The sequence below is a fragment of the Schistocerca nitens genome, chromosome 7 (assembly GCF_023898315.1).
Source record: "Schistocerca nitens isolate TAMUIC-IGC-003100 chromosome 7, iqSchNite1.1, whole genome shotgun sequence".
In the NCBI taxonomy this organism is placed as follows: domain Eukaryota; kingdom Metazoa; phylum Arthropoda; class Insecta; order Orthoptera; family Acrididae; genus Schistocerca; species Schistocerca nitens.
In genome coordinates, this window is record NC_064620.1 from 68,810,936 (window position 1) to 68,823,969 (window position 13,034).

The window sequence follows — 13,034 nt, forward strand, 5'->3', positions numbered from 1 at the left end:
ATATAATATGTCTGTGTATCCAGTGGTTTAGGCTGTGTGTTGTCAGCCAGCCATTCAGTCAGTCAAGAAAGGATTCGTTCAACCAAATATTTCCTTGAATCTGTGTGAATTAAAGACCAGTTTCAGTAAGAATATGAGTTTATTGATCTTTTGGATCTGCAGCTCTTTTCTTTCTTTCTATGTTTTGCAGTTAAATTATAGGATGTAGTTTCCCCCTTTTTTGCAAACACACTGGTTTTTTCTTTTTACCCAAAAATGGGTAAAAAGAAAAAAAATCTGTGTTTGCAAAAAGGTGTAACCTATATCCTGTAATGAAGTTATTGAAATGAAATAAATTGGAATTAATTTTTGCAGAGTCATAATGAATCGTGCTTGAGAAATTCTTATTCGACTGGCCTTCAAAAGCTGTTCAAGATCTTTGTCAATCTAATTGACTTGACGATCATGTAGTTGGCTTGCGTTGTGTGTACACCAACTGATATTTTGACGTCTCACTGGTGGCATTTTTTCCAAAGAAATAAACCACAAACTGAAATCGCAACACACCAAATTACCATGAAGTGACATCAATTCAATCTTTGCAACACACCAAAGATATTATCATCATTGATAAAACACTTAAATATTACTTTTAATTGTATTTCTTTTCCCAAAATATCAATATTCAATGTGGAATTTGTTGTAATTATGAAAACATGCGAGAGCAGACATGTCGGACTGAACATATTTTTTTGTTATGAAAATGTGACAGTAGAACTATCAAACTGACCATTATATTTCTTTCATTGAGATTTTCATACAAAAATAACATTCACATTTCCGACTTTTCTGGAGTGTTTTCCAAAATTTTTATTCATACAAATCTTGTCCTGACAATTATGAACGCAACAAAAAATAAATCAGCCAGATCGTTCAAGCCGTTCTCAAGGGCTGATCTTCCATACATGTGGCAATTGATTTTTATTTATAGATATTAGAATAAAATGAGAGGCAGTAATATATTGAACATGGAGCACAGTACATTGTAAGCTCTTCTGGTGGAAAAGTGTTGTTCTATTGAAGAACTAGGCGAGGACATTTTCACAGTTTGGAAAAGGAAATTACATATTTTTTGTGTACTGAAAACTATAATAAGTATTTGCATAACTATGTCTTAGAAACTTACATGAAATAAAGTAAACTTTTGTATTTATTCTAAAATTTTCATATTGTGAAACTTTATAGAAGATTCTATATCACAAGATGAATAAATCTCATTTCACATTGTAGACATAAATATAGAGCTGGAAAATTAAATCTGTTGGAGAAATGTTAAGATGTTAACATCTGGAGTGTCATCGTAAAACCATTGTTGAATGCAATTAAGAGTGTGTTATGGGGAAAGAACTGCACACGATCATGTTGAGACTTACGTGGAGATATTCTGAGATCCAGTACTGGAAATGAATTTAAGAATTTAACTGTGAACAAACACTAGATATTTACGAGAATTTTTGGAAGTGAATTTAAGATGCAACAAAATAACTTGGCAGATTGGTGTGTACTGAATCTGAGAATTTACAAATGAAGGAAAATTTGGATTCGACAATTCATTATCAACAAACTCATTAGAGATAAAGCACACACTAGGATAGGACAGGGACTGGGGAGGAAGTGTAGTTTACAAGGGAGTGTTGTTGGTATTCTCACTGCATTTGATTAGATTAAAAATGTTAGCTTTCAGTGATAACCTCCATTATCTTTGTCAGGAATGACTGCCAGAGATTGTGTTGATGCAGGTGAAGCTACTAGCATTACTGGAATCTGAACATCTTGGTAAAATTCTCTATAGTGTCTCAGTGTTGGAAGCCTGCTTCCATGCACTTAGATGATAGCTGCTGTCATATTTATTGTTAACATTATGATCTCCATGCTCTTTGATGACAGATTCCAGTAAGGTGATGCACGGTACAGTTATTTTTCCATTAAACATAATTGTATATTCATTTGTGAGGCCATGCTCAGCAACCACTGATTTTTTGCATTTCACAATTTTCATTATGCCATTGGTGTTCTACACAACATTTAGAAACTGTGTAGATTGAGTGACAGCTTCTGAACTTGTAAGACATGTTACAAATTCCTCGGATACTGAGACCAAGACTGTCCTTAACTGGCTGCAGATCCTCTTTTTCTCTTTTTGAGCAGTCAAAAATTGGTTTATGTCTTGTCAGAACCTTACCTATTTTTCTAGATGCAGCCTTACAGAAAGAATACAGGGCAATAGTAGGATCTTACTGTAATTATTTAACATCTCCACATTTACTTTCTTGAAGAGTGCGAACATAATACACTCCTGGAAATTGAAATAAGAACACCGTGAATTCATTTTCCCAGGAAGGGGAAACTTTATTGACACATTCCTGGGGTCAGATACATCACATGATCACACTGACAGAACCACAGGCACATAGACACAGGCAACAGAGCATGCACAATGTCGGCACTAGTACAGTGTATATCCACCTTTCGCAGCAATGCAGGCTGCTATTCTCCCATGGAGACGATCTTAGAGATGCTGGATGTAGTCCTGTGGAACGGCTTGCCATGCCATTTCCACCTGGCGCCTCAGCTGGACCAGCGTTCGTGCTGGACGTGCAGACCGCGTGAGACGACGCTTCATCCAGTCCCAAACATGCTCAATGGGGGACAGATCCGGAGATCTTGCTGGCCAGGGTAGTTGACTTACACCTTCTAGAGCACGTTGGGTGGCACGGGATACATGCGGACGTGCATTGTCCTGTTGGAACAGCAAGTTCCCTTGCCGGTCTAGGAATGGTAGAACGATGGGTTTGATGACGGTTTGGATGTACCGTGCACTATTCAGTGTCCCCTCGACGATCACCAGTGGTGTACGGCCAGTGTAGGAGATCGCTCCCCACACCATGATGCCGGGTGTTGGCCCTGTGTGCCTTGGTCGTATGCAGTCCTGATTGTGGCGCTCACCTGCACGGCGCCAAACACGCATACAACCATCATTGGCACCAAGGCAGAAGCGACTCTCATCGCTGAAGACGACACGTCTCCATTCGTCCCTCCATTCACGCCTGTCGCGACACCACTGGAGGCGGGCTGCACGATGTTGGGGCGTGAGCGGAAGACGGCCTAACGGTGTGCGGGACCGTAGCCCAGCTTCATGGAGACGGTTGCGAATGGTCCTCGCCGATACCCCAGGAGCAACAGTGTCCCTAATTTGCTGGGAAGTGGCGGTGCGGTCCCCTACGGCACTGCGTAGGATCCTACGGTCTTGGCGTGCATCCGTGCGTCGCTGCGGTCCGGTCCCAGGTCGATGGGCACGTGCACCTTCCGCCGACCACTGGCGACAACATCGATGTACTGTGGAGACCTCACGCCCCACGTGTTGAGCAATTCGGCGGTACGTCCACCCGGCCTCCCGCATGCCCACTATACGCCCTCGCTCAAAGTCCGTCAACTGCACATACGGTTCACGTCCACGCTGTCGCGGCATGCTACCAGTGTTAAAGACTGCGATGGAGCTCCGTATGCCACGGCAAACTGGCTGACACTGACGGCGGCGGTGCACAAATGCTGCGCAGCTAGCGCCATTCGACGGCCAACACCGCGGTTCCTGGTGTGTCCGCTGTGCCGTGCGCGTGATCATTACTTGTACAGCCCTCTCGCAGTGTCCGGAGCAAGTATGGTGGGTCTGACACACCGGTGTCAATGTGTTCTTTTTTCCATTTCCAGGAGTGTACATTGATCTGGGCATTGATTTTAACCGTAACAGTTTTATCTGTTTGTGACAGGGACCATGTATATTCTGATGTAAAATACGTGAAATACATGTTCCAGTATCTACACTCTCCACCCCTCCCCCTCCACCATCCTCCAAAGAGATCCTATTGTTGTTCTTTGCGTATATCACATTTTCTGGGATGCCATGTTTATTTAGGGCAGAGTAGGGTAAGAAAGTTGGCCTCTATTGGCAGTATAGATATTTTCATATTTTAAGAAATTGTTTCAGTTTTGTTTGTATGATTTTTCTTTGCTTTGTTTATGTGATTTGTAAATGAGACACCATTCATTGAAATGAATATTTTCTGAACTTACTTCTCTAATCAGAAAAAGAAGAAGAAATTCCGTTGTAGCTAGACACATCTTTAGCTGCTCCTCTGTCTTGCTTGCATTTATTTCTGATCCCACTGCTCAGTTCCTCTTATTAACAGTATCCTACTCATTTTTGCCTCTTGCCCTGGCCGCTCTCCTGTTTTTTAGACACACAGTTATTCAATTCTATATTTCAAGCTCTTTCATTTTTTAAAAAATCGTATCTCCAATTTCACCCTTGCAAACTTTCTTCTTCTTCTTGCAAATAACTATGTATCACTTTGTACTGCCATAGGAATACAGTTAATTTTATCATATGGTTCTCTGCTTGACTAATACCCTTCAATAAGTAACAAAATCTATATCAGAATGTTCATTTTTACTTGAATCCCTCACTTGTTCGTTACAACATACATAAATATGACAAACCAGACACACTATGAATAATGGGAACATGTATTTTTCTACAGGGACAAGGGATTTGCAACCATTGTTGAAGATGTCAGTTACCATGCCAGTTGCCACACAGACAGTTAGCACGTGAGTTAAACATTTTCTTATACAGCTAATAAAAATTTGAAATAACTTCTATGTATATATTTAGAAAAATGAAGCTAACTTTGGCAGTTATCAACTTGTACAGCTTTATTAATTCAAAAAACCTTTTCATATTGTACCTTTTAAAGTTGTATGTGTAAGTTCAGCTTTTGTTTATGGAGAAGTGTGCTAAAGGGTTACTTGTGATGGTAGATTTGCATATACCATATGCTGCCCAGTAGAGCAGTAAGTAAGTGCACAAATAAAATTGTGTTAGAAATGGATGGAGGTCCCACTAATTGCAGCATGTGTGTGGGCTATGCAGTGATGTCGTAACAGAGCGTTGACAAGGAGGCCCAAAGTACAAACAAGCTAGGAGCTCGTTTCATCAGACTAAGCGAGAGGAAAGCCAACTGATCCAGCACTTCAACAACAGTGTGGAGCAGATAGAATGCTGTACCATAACAAAACTACATGCACTTTCAAGCATTATGGGCTTAGCATGATCACTGTTAGTCAGCGCTAGGAAGAAGATGGACTGATTGTAAAACTCTCATCAATAAATTCCTCCTGATAACAACATGACACTGCCTCTGGTTGTAACACTGGCATCTAGAAGTGGGCCTGACACATAACATTAGTGTCAGCAGTGGTTCTGGCACACTACATTTTTGACAGAAAGTGGTTATGACATGCTGAGTGGTACCAGGAGAATTGCATCCTACATACTGGGTGCCTGATGGGGCTATGCTGAGTCAGAAGAACCTGCATAGTAACTTGATAGTAGCATTGTATAGGCCACAAGAGCCTGTAGACCTATCACAGTTCAGAGGTAGCTGTAAGGAATAATATTTATGACTGACTAGGTGCCAGTTTTGTATATTAAGGCAGTGCCAGCAACATGTGGAACTTGTAAACAGTTTGGCCATGGAGCACAGCAGTTCAGTGAATCTTGCTGGTCTATGATACATAGGAAAGATTAGTGTAGTTACTTTTGTTTATTGATACTATATTGGTTTAAAGGGACCATGATTTTTCTGAAGTGTAGTTCAAAATGGAGGTTACACAACAGCCAGAAGCATGTTTCATAATTTTGAGTTGAACTGTTGAAGTTTTGAAAAATCAAGTAGCCATGTTACTTTAGGATAAAAGAGAGTGGAGCCTGGCTAACAAAGAAATGCAAATGGAACTAGAAGCATTATGTGCAGCAACTGGGCTTGATGCAAGCACAAGGAGGGAATACCAAAATCATAGTTAACGTACCTATTCCATCCACTGATGCTATGGCAGCTAGTCTCATTACACCTGTTTCTGCAAAAACATCTGAGGATTTATCAACTTCTCTAGATGATTGTAGATGTGAGGTCCATCAGTTATGCAGCACACCGTTTTTTCCAAGTACCCAAACATGTTTCACCACCAATGTGACATCATCAGTGGGTTTCCGTTTTATTTAATCTGTAATGTGAATATTTTTACTAAATGATTACAAAATTATGTGGATATTTAGTTCAAACAATAGTTTGTTTCTTTTTGTTAATACCTTTACACTTGGTGTGCATGATTTTTCAGGACTACTTGCGTATCATGAAAAATCATGCACACCATGCACCACAAAAGAAACTGGCGAAACGTCAGTAAAATCATTAGATGAACGTCGGCCAAAGAACCCGAGACAGAAGCCAATAGGCAGTGTGTCAACAAGTGACCGCGAAAGCCTTAACAATTTTGTAGAATGAGGTTTGTCATCAATTGACATTTCGTCAATTTTAAATCGAGCACCTCACTAAAACACTTTAGTTTTTCCCATAACGTCGTCTTGGTAAGCTGTTTTCAACATTAAAACAGTTTCAGCAGCATTTTTACTTAGTAGAAAACAAAATTTCATAGCTGCACATTGTTCAATTAAACATGCCTTTAAAAAAAGTGAAACAAGAACAAAACAGTGCTAAGAAAAACAATCACTGCAGATGAACAGAACAAGTCAGGTCGACTGCATAGGCAGTGCTGATCTGTCAATGAGCTGCGCTGTACACACCTAGCAGGGGAAATGCATTCTACACAAGCTCTGCCATTGCTCGGGAATGTGAGTAACAAGCTACGTGAATTCGTTCATCATGGACAGGAGCACATAAGTGTCAGTTGTTAGTACAATAGAACAGGATGACTGTGTAGCTGATTTGATGAATGAAGATATTAGGAGATGAAGCTGATGTTAGTGCCACTGTGCAGACACATGTGAATGGTTTGACATACTTACAGGAAGTAGTGTTGAGGTATCAGCTTCAGTATCTTGTGAATCTGTGGTGTCTGAAGAGGTGTAGTGCCAAATGAAGTAAATGTGGGCTGTACTGAAGTAAATGAATGTGTGAGTGGCAACATGGATGATATTGATTTAGGTGCTCTAGTATCTACGCCATTGGGTGACAATGGTTGTTGTTTCAAGGCTTTCAAGTCTGGACGAGATGTACAGTGAAGTACAAGTGCCACTGATTTTTGCGGAATGGAACTGCATATGGTGATATTAAAGTAGATGCTATGGAGAACACACAGAGAGCTATTAATGAAGTCATTTGTGTTGTGATTGTTGTGGATAATGACAAAGTACAGATTCATTGATTTCTGAAGGGTGCAGGACAACTTGGGGTGGTGCTGCCTTCTCCAAGGAGGGGAGGGAGGAAGAGAAGAAGGGGGAAGATGCCTGTAAGGCTAATGATCAAGCCAACATGACTGAATCCTTTCAGGAATGTGTGCTTGAGCCATCATGATCGAATCCTTTCAGGAATGATTGTTTGAGAATTAGAGTGAATTTGAAGATACTTGCAATGTTATAGGTAATGAGGGTAAGAGAAAACATTTTTTAATTTCTCTTAAAATTACAGTGTAACCTGGGGAGACATTGCTTTATCTGAAGGAGACGGTTGCAAGTAAGACACATCGCAAGAGCACAAGGAGATTGGTTTTGAGAAGGAGAGGTATAAAGTGGCATGGAATTACAAGGCGTAGTCAATCTGTAAGCAGCTGCAAGATAGGAGAGGTAATTAGAGTTATGGACTAGTATTTTGTATGCAGCAGAACTGCAAGTCGTTTGTGTGTAAACGTAATTTTAAAAATGTGTGGTTTGAGAAAATGTAAGGGAATCTTTTGTTTTAAATATGAAGTTCAGATGATGTACCAAAACAGTGGGTTCAAAAACTGCCCAACAACCACAGAAAAGAAAAGCCACATGGAACAACTTTTCGCTTACCAGCAAGAGCTACAGGTACAACAGTAACTGAGTTGACACACCCTCTGCTGTTTTGCCCAGAGAAGCTGTTACAGAAACTGCCAGTCCAAAACAACAGTTTCAAACGATACCTTAAACCCGGATATACTTTGCTCAGTAGACCAACTTGGAGTCCACTAGTACAAGTCCACTGCCATCCGGCCATGGAGGGGACTTCTGATCTGCAAGCCTTGGTCCTGGTAGCGACAGCAGTGACTGACTGAGGATGGGGGCCAGACCAATCTTCCACGGATGAAGACTCAGTGCAGTCTCTGCTAATCAGTGCTGGGAGAAGATGAAGTGACTGTAAAACTCTCGCTAGTATATTTTTGATTGAATGACATTTCATTAGTGCCCTGGCACTCCACAGGATCACTCACCCCCAATCTCTTCTTGACCTGATAACAATATGACCTGGTCTCAGGTTGTAACACATATGAAATCATTCACGTATCATTATACAGCACTTGTGATTGGTATTATATTGATCTCAGTTTATCAATGGAAATTTAAAGAAAAATATTAGTATACAAATTATACACCAAATTTGAAAAAGATGTGTCCAAGTGTGATACAAAAAATACACTATGTGATCAAAAGTATCTGGACACCTGCCTGAAAATGACTTACAAGTTTGTGGCGCCCTCCATCGGTAATGCTGGAATTCAGTATGGTGTTGGCCCACTCTTAGCCTCGATGACAGCTTCCATTCTCACAGGCAAATATTCAATCAGGTGCTAGAATGTTTCTTGGGGAATGGCAGCCCATTCTTCATGGAGTGCTGCACTGATGAGAGGTATCAATGTTGGTTGCAGAGGCCTGGCATGAAGCTGGCATTCCAAAACATCCCAAAGGTGTTCTATAGGATTCAGGTCAGAACTCTGTGCAAGCCAGCCCATTACAGGGATGTTATTGACGTGTAACCACTCCGCCACAGGTGGTGCATTATGAACAGGTGCTTGATCGTGTTGAAAGATGCAATCGCCCTGTCCAAATTGCTCTTCAACAATGGGGAGGAAGAAGGTGATAGTGCTACGCAAAACAACAAGGGGTGTAAGCCCCCTGCATGAAAAACACGACCACACCATTGCCTCCGAATTTTACTGTTGTACCCACATCCAACCATCGGATCACCACATTGTGTACCATGATTCGTCACTCCACACAACGTTTTTCCACTGTTCAATCCTCCAATGTTTACACTCCTTACACCAAGCGAGGCGTCGTTTGACATTTACCGGCATGATATGTGGCTTACAAGCAGCCACTCGACTGTGAAATCATAGTTTTCTCACCTCCCGCCCAATTGTCATAGTACTTGCAGTGGATCCTGATGCAGTTTGTAATGATGATCTGAATAGATGTCTGCCTATTACACATTACAGCACTCTTCAAGTGTCGGTGCTCTCTGTCAGTCAACAGACGAGGTTGGCCTTTATGCTTTTGTGTTGTACGTGTCCTTTCACGTTTCCACTTCACTATCACATCGGAAACAGTGGACCTATGGATGTTTAGGAGTGTGGAAATCTCGCATACAGACATATGACACTCAATCACCTGACCACATTCAATGTCCATGAGTTCCATGGAGTGACCTGTTCTGCTCTCTCATGATGTCTAATGACTGCTGAGGTCGCTGGTACGGAGTACCTGGCAGCAAAGTGCACCTAATATGGAAAATGTATGTTTTTGGGTATGTCTGGATACTTTTGATCACGTAGTGTATGTGAATCATATAGAATAGTTCCAAACAAAGAGCATAGTGTAATATAGAGTGGCACAGATAAAACCAGCCCAAACCAGAATGCGAACGTGTGTGAGTAGCTTCACTAGCGTGTCAGTTTCTTTGCCACCTTCCAACAGTAGTAGCATCTGAGTACTTCAGACGGAAAGTAGTCATTATAAACCATGTACTTCACTGCTATGCCTTACTCCATTGAAGAATGTCTGTTCATTGTTGAAGAATATGTGTGGCCTGAATCCATCAAAGTTGTTCGTGACACTTTTCATGAAAAGTTTCCTGAAAGTAATGTTCCTGCAAAATCAATGATTCAGGATCTAGTAAGAAAGTGGTGTTCGATAGGCAGTGTTGTTAATTCAAAGAGAAATAAGGCACCGACTGTATGTACACTGAAGTTGTGGCAAACGTGACAGCACACATTAAAAGAAGTCCGTACAAGTCAACATGACGATTATCACAGCAATGTGGAATATCTTGCAGGTCATATCAACGCATCCTTCATGGCCTAAAAATGAAACCTTACCGTGTGAGTGTTGTTCAGCAAATAAAAGAAGCGGACAAGGGTAAGTGTACACATTACTGTAATTGGTTGCTGGAAAATGTCGCTGGGGGACATCTTGATCCGTTCCTCCCTTTTTCGACGGATGAAGTTTGGTTTCATCTTTTGGGTTACGTTAATTCACAAAACACTGGGCTACAGAGAATCCCCATGGCATACTGCAAAAGCCGTTACACAATTTAAAAATTGGTGTATGGTGTGCTGTATCTGGTAACAGAATTATCGGGCCATTGTTCTTCAACGAAACTGTCAACACACTTGTTTACTTGCAACTCCACAATGAATTTTTGGCTCTGTTAACTCCAAATGAAAAATGTTGTGCATATTTCCAGCAAGATGGGGCAACGTCTCATACATCAGATTTGTCCTTAGCTCGTATACATATTGATTTTACAGAAGAGAAGACCATTAGTAAGGGCTTGTGACCATCCTGCTCTCTTGACTTGTCACCATGTGACTTTTTCCTCTGGGGATTTCTAAAGGCTAGAGTCTACAGCAGCAATCCCAGAACACTTGACACACTAAAAAACAACATATGTGAAGAAATTCCGAACAGTCCTCAAAGAGTACTGAAAAGTGTTTTCTTTAATATGCTTTGATGTACACAACTTTGCTTGGATGTTGGCAGATAAAATTTTGAACAGAGACTTTAAATTCCTTTCTAAAATATGCTTATTAAACTAATAAAAGTAAATCTGTTACTTAAACTGTTAATTACATAGTCAATAATGAAACTGTACAATAAAAATGTAAGAAAGATGATGGACATTGATTTTCTTCATTCATATTCCTTTCAGTGCAGGGGCCGGTTTTATGTGCTCCACTCTGTATGGCATAACTAACGCTAATAAGGGATGCGGTTAACCTGGAAAACAATACTTCACATACAAAAATATGTAATACTTTTAATTGTTATGTCTATGAACATGTAAGAAGTATATAAGCCTTTCTTGTGAAGCTGATCTCAGCACAGAAACATTACAGGGAAAAGAAATTTCTGTGGCATTGTGCTTATATGACATGCCAGTTTTATACTATATGGCAGTGCCAATGACTGTGTAAAGGATCATTAGTAGTTTGATTTCTTAAACAAGTGAAAGGGTGCCTATATTTTAAATTAATGCTGCTTATGTAGAGCTGTTTAACCAAAAGGTTGGTTTGGCCATCACAGTGATATGCAAGGCATTGTAGTGATATCCTCAGACCTTTCAACTGACCTAGTCATCAAGATATATGTAATTTAATTGGATAGATAAAAAAATCTACTCACTAAGCAGCTGCAGGAAAACACACATATGTTGTTGTTGTTGTTGTTGTTGTTGTTGTGGTCTTCAGTCCTGAGACTGGTTTGATGCAGCTCTCCATGCTACTCTATCCTGTGCAAGCTTCATCATCTCCCAGTACCTACTGCAGCCTACATCCATCTGAATCTGCTTAGTGTATTCATCTCTTGGTCTCCCTCTACGATTTTTACCCTCCACGCTGCGCTCCAATACTAAATTGGTGATCCCTCGATGTCTCAGAACATGTCCTACCAACCGATCCCTTCTTCTAGTCAAGTTGTACACAAGCTCCTCTTCTCCCCAATTCTATTCAGTACCTCCTCATTAGTTATGAGATCTACCCATCTAATCTTCAGCATTCTTCTGTAGCACCACATTTCGAAAGTTTCTATTCTCTTCTTGTCTAAACTATTTATCGTCCACGTTTCACTTCCATACATGGCTACACTCCATACAAATACTTTCAGAAATGACTTCCTGACATTTAAATCTATACTCGATGTTAACAAATTTTTCTTCTTCAGAAACACTTTCCTTCCCATTGCCAGTCTACATTTTATATCCTCTCTACTTCGACCATCATCAGTTATTTTGCTCCCCAAATAGCAAAACTCCTTTACTACTTTAAGTGTCTCATTTCCTAATCTAATTCCCTCAGCATCACACGATTTAATTCGATTACATTCCATTATCCTCGTTTTGCTTTTGTTGATGATCATCTTATACCCTCCTTTCAAGACACTGTCCATTCCGTTCAACTGCTCTTCCAAGTCCTTTGCTGTCTCTGACAGAATTACAATGTCATCGGCGAACCTCAAAGTTTTTATTTCTTCTCCATGGATTTTAATACCTCCTCCGAACTTTTCTTTTGTTTCCTTTATTGCTTGCTCAATATACTGATTGAATAACATCGGGGATAGGCTACAACCCTGTCTCACTCCCTTCCCAACGACTGCTTGCCTTTCATAACCCTCGACTCTTATAACTGCTATCTGGTTTCTGTACAAATTGTAAATAGCCTTTCGCGCCCTGTATTTTACCCCTGCCACCTTCAGAATTTGAAAGAGAGTATTCCAATCAACGTTGTCAAAAGCTTTCTCCAAGTCTACAAATGCTAGAAACGTAGGTTTGTCTTTCCTTAATCTTTCTTCTAAGATAAGTCGTAAGGTCAGTATTCCCTCATGTGTTCCAACATTTCTATGGAATCCAAATTGATCTTCCCCGAGGTTGGCTGCTATCAGTTTTTCCATTCGTCTGTAATCAATTCGTGTTAGTATTTTGCAGCTGTGACTTATTAAACTGATAGTTTGGTAATTTTCACATCTGTCAACACCTGCTTTCTTTGGGATTGGAATTATTATATTCTTCTTGAAGTCTGAGGGTATTTCGCCTGTCTTGTACATCTTGCTCACCAGATGGTAGAGTTTTGTCAGGACTGGCTCTCCCAAGGCTATCAGTAGTTCTAATGGAATGTTGTCTACTCCGGGGGCTTTATTTCGACTCAGGTCTTTCAGTGCTCTGTCAAACTCTTCACGCAGTATC

The 13,034-nt window shown here is 40.5% G+C and overlaps 1 protein-coding gene across 3 annotated transcripts in view; it reads left to right on the plus strand.

Annotated features, from left to right (window-relative positions):
• The window catches only part of LOC126194934 (uncharacterized), a 274,312-nt gene that overhangs the window by 167,663 nt on the left and 93,615 nt on the right, over positions 1-13,034 (plus strand). For all 3 annotated transcript variants that reach the window (XM_049933315.1, XM_049933317.1, XM_049933316.1), the window contains exon 15: positions 4,578-4,647. In XM_049933315.1, coding sequence (XP_049789272.1) covers positions 4,578-4,647 — 70 coding nt within the window. The remainder of the gene's footprint in view (positions 1-4,577; positions 4,648-13,034) is intronic.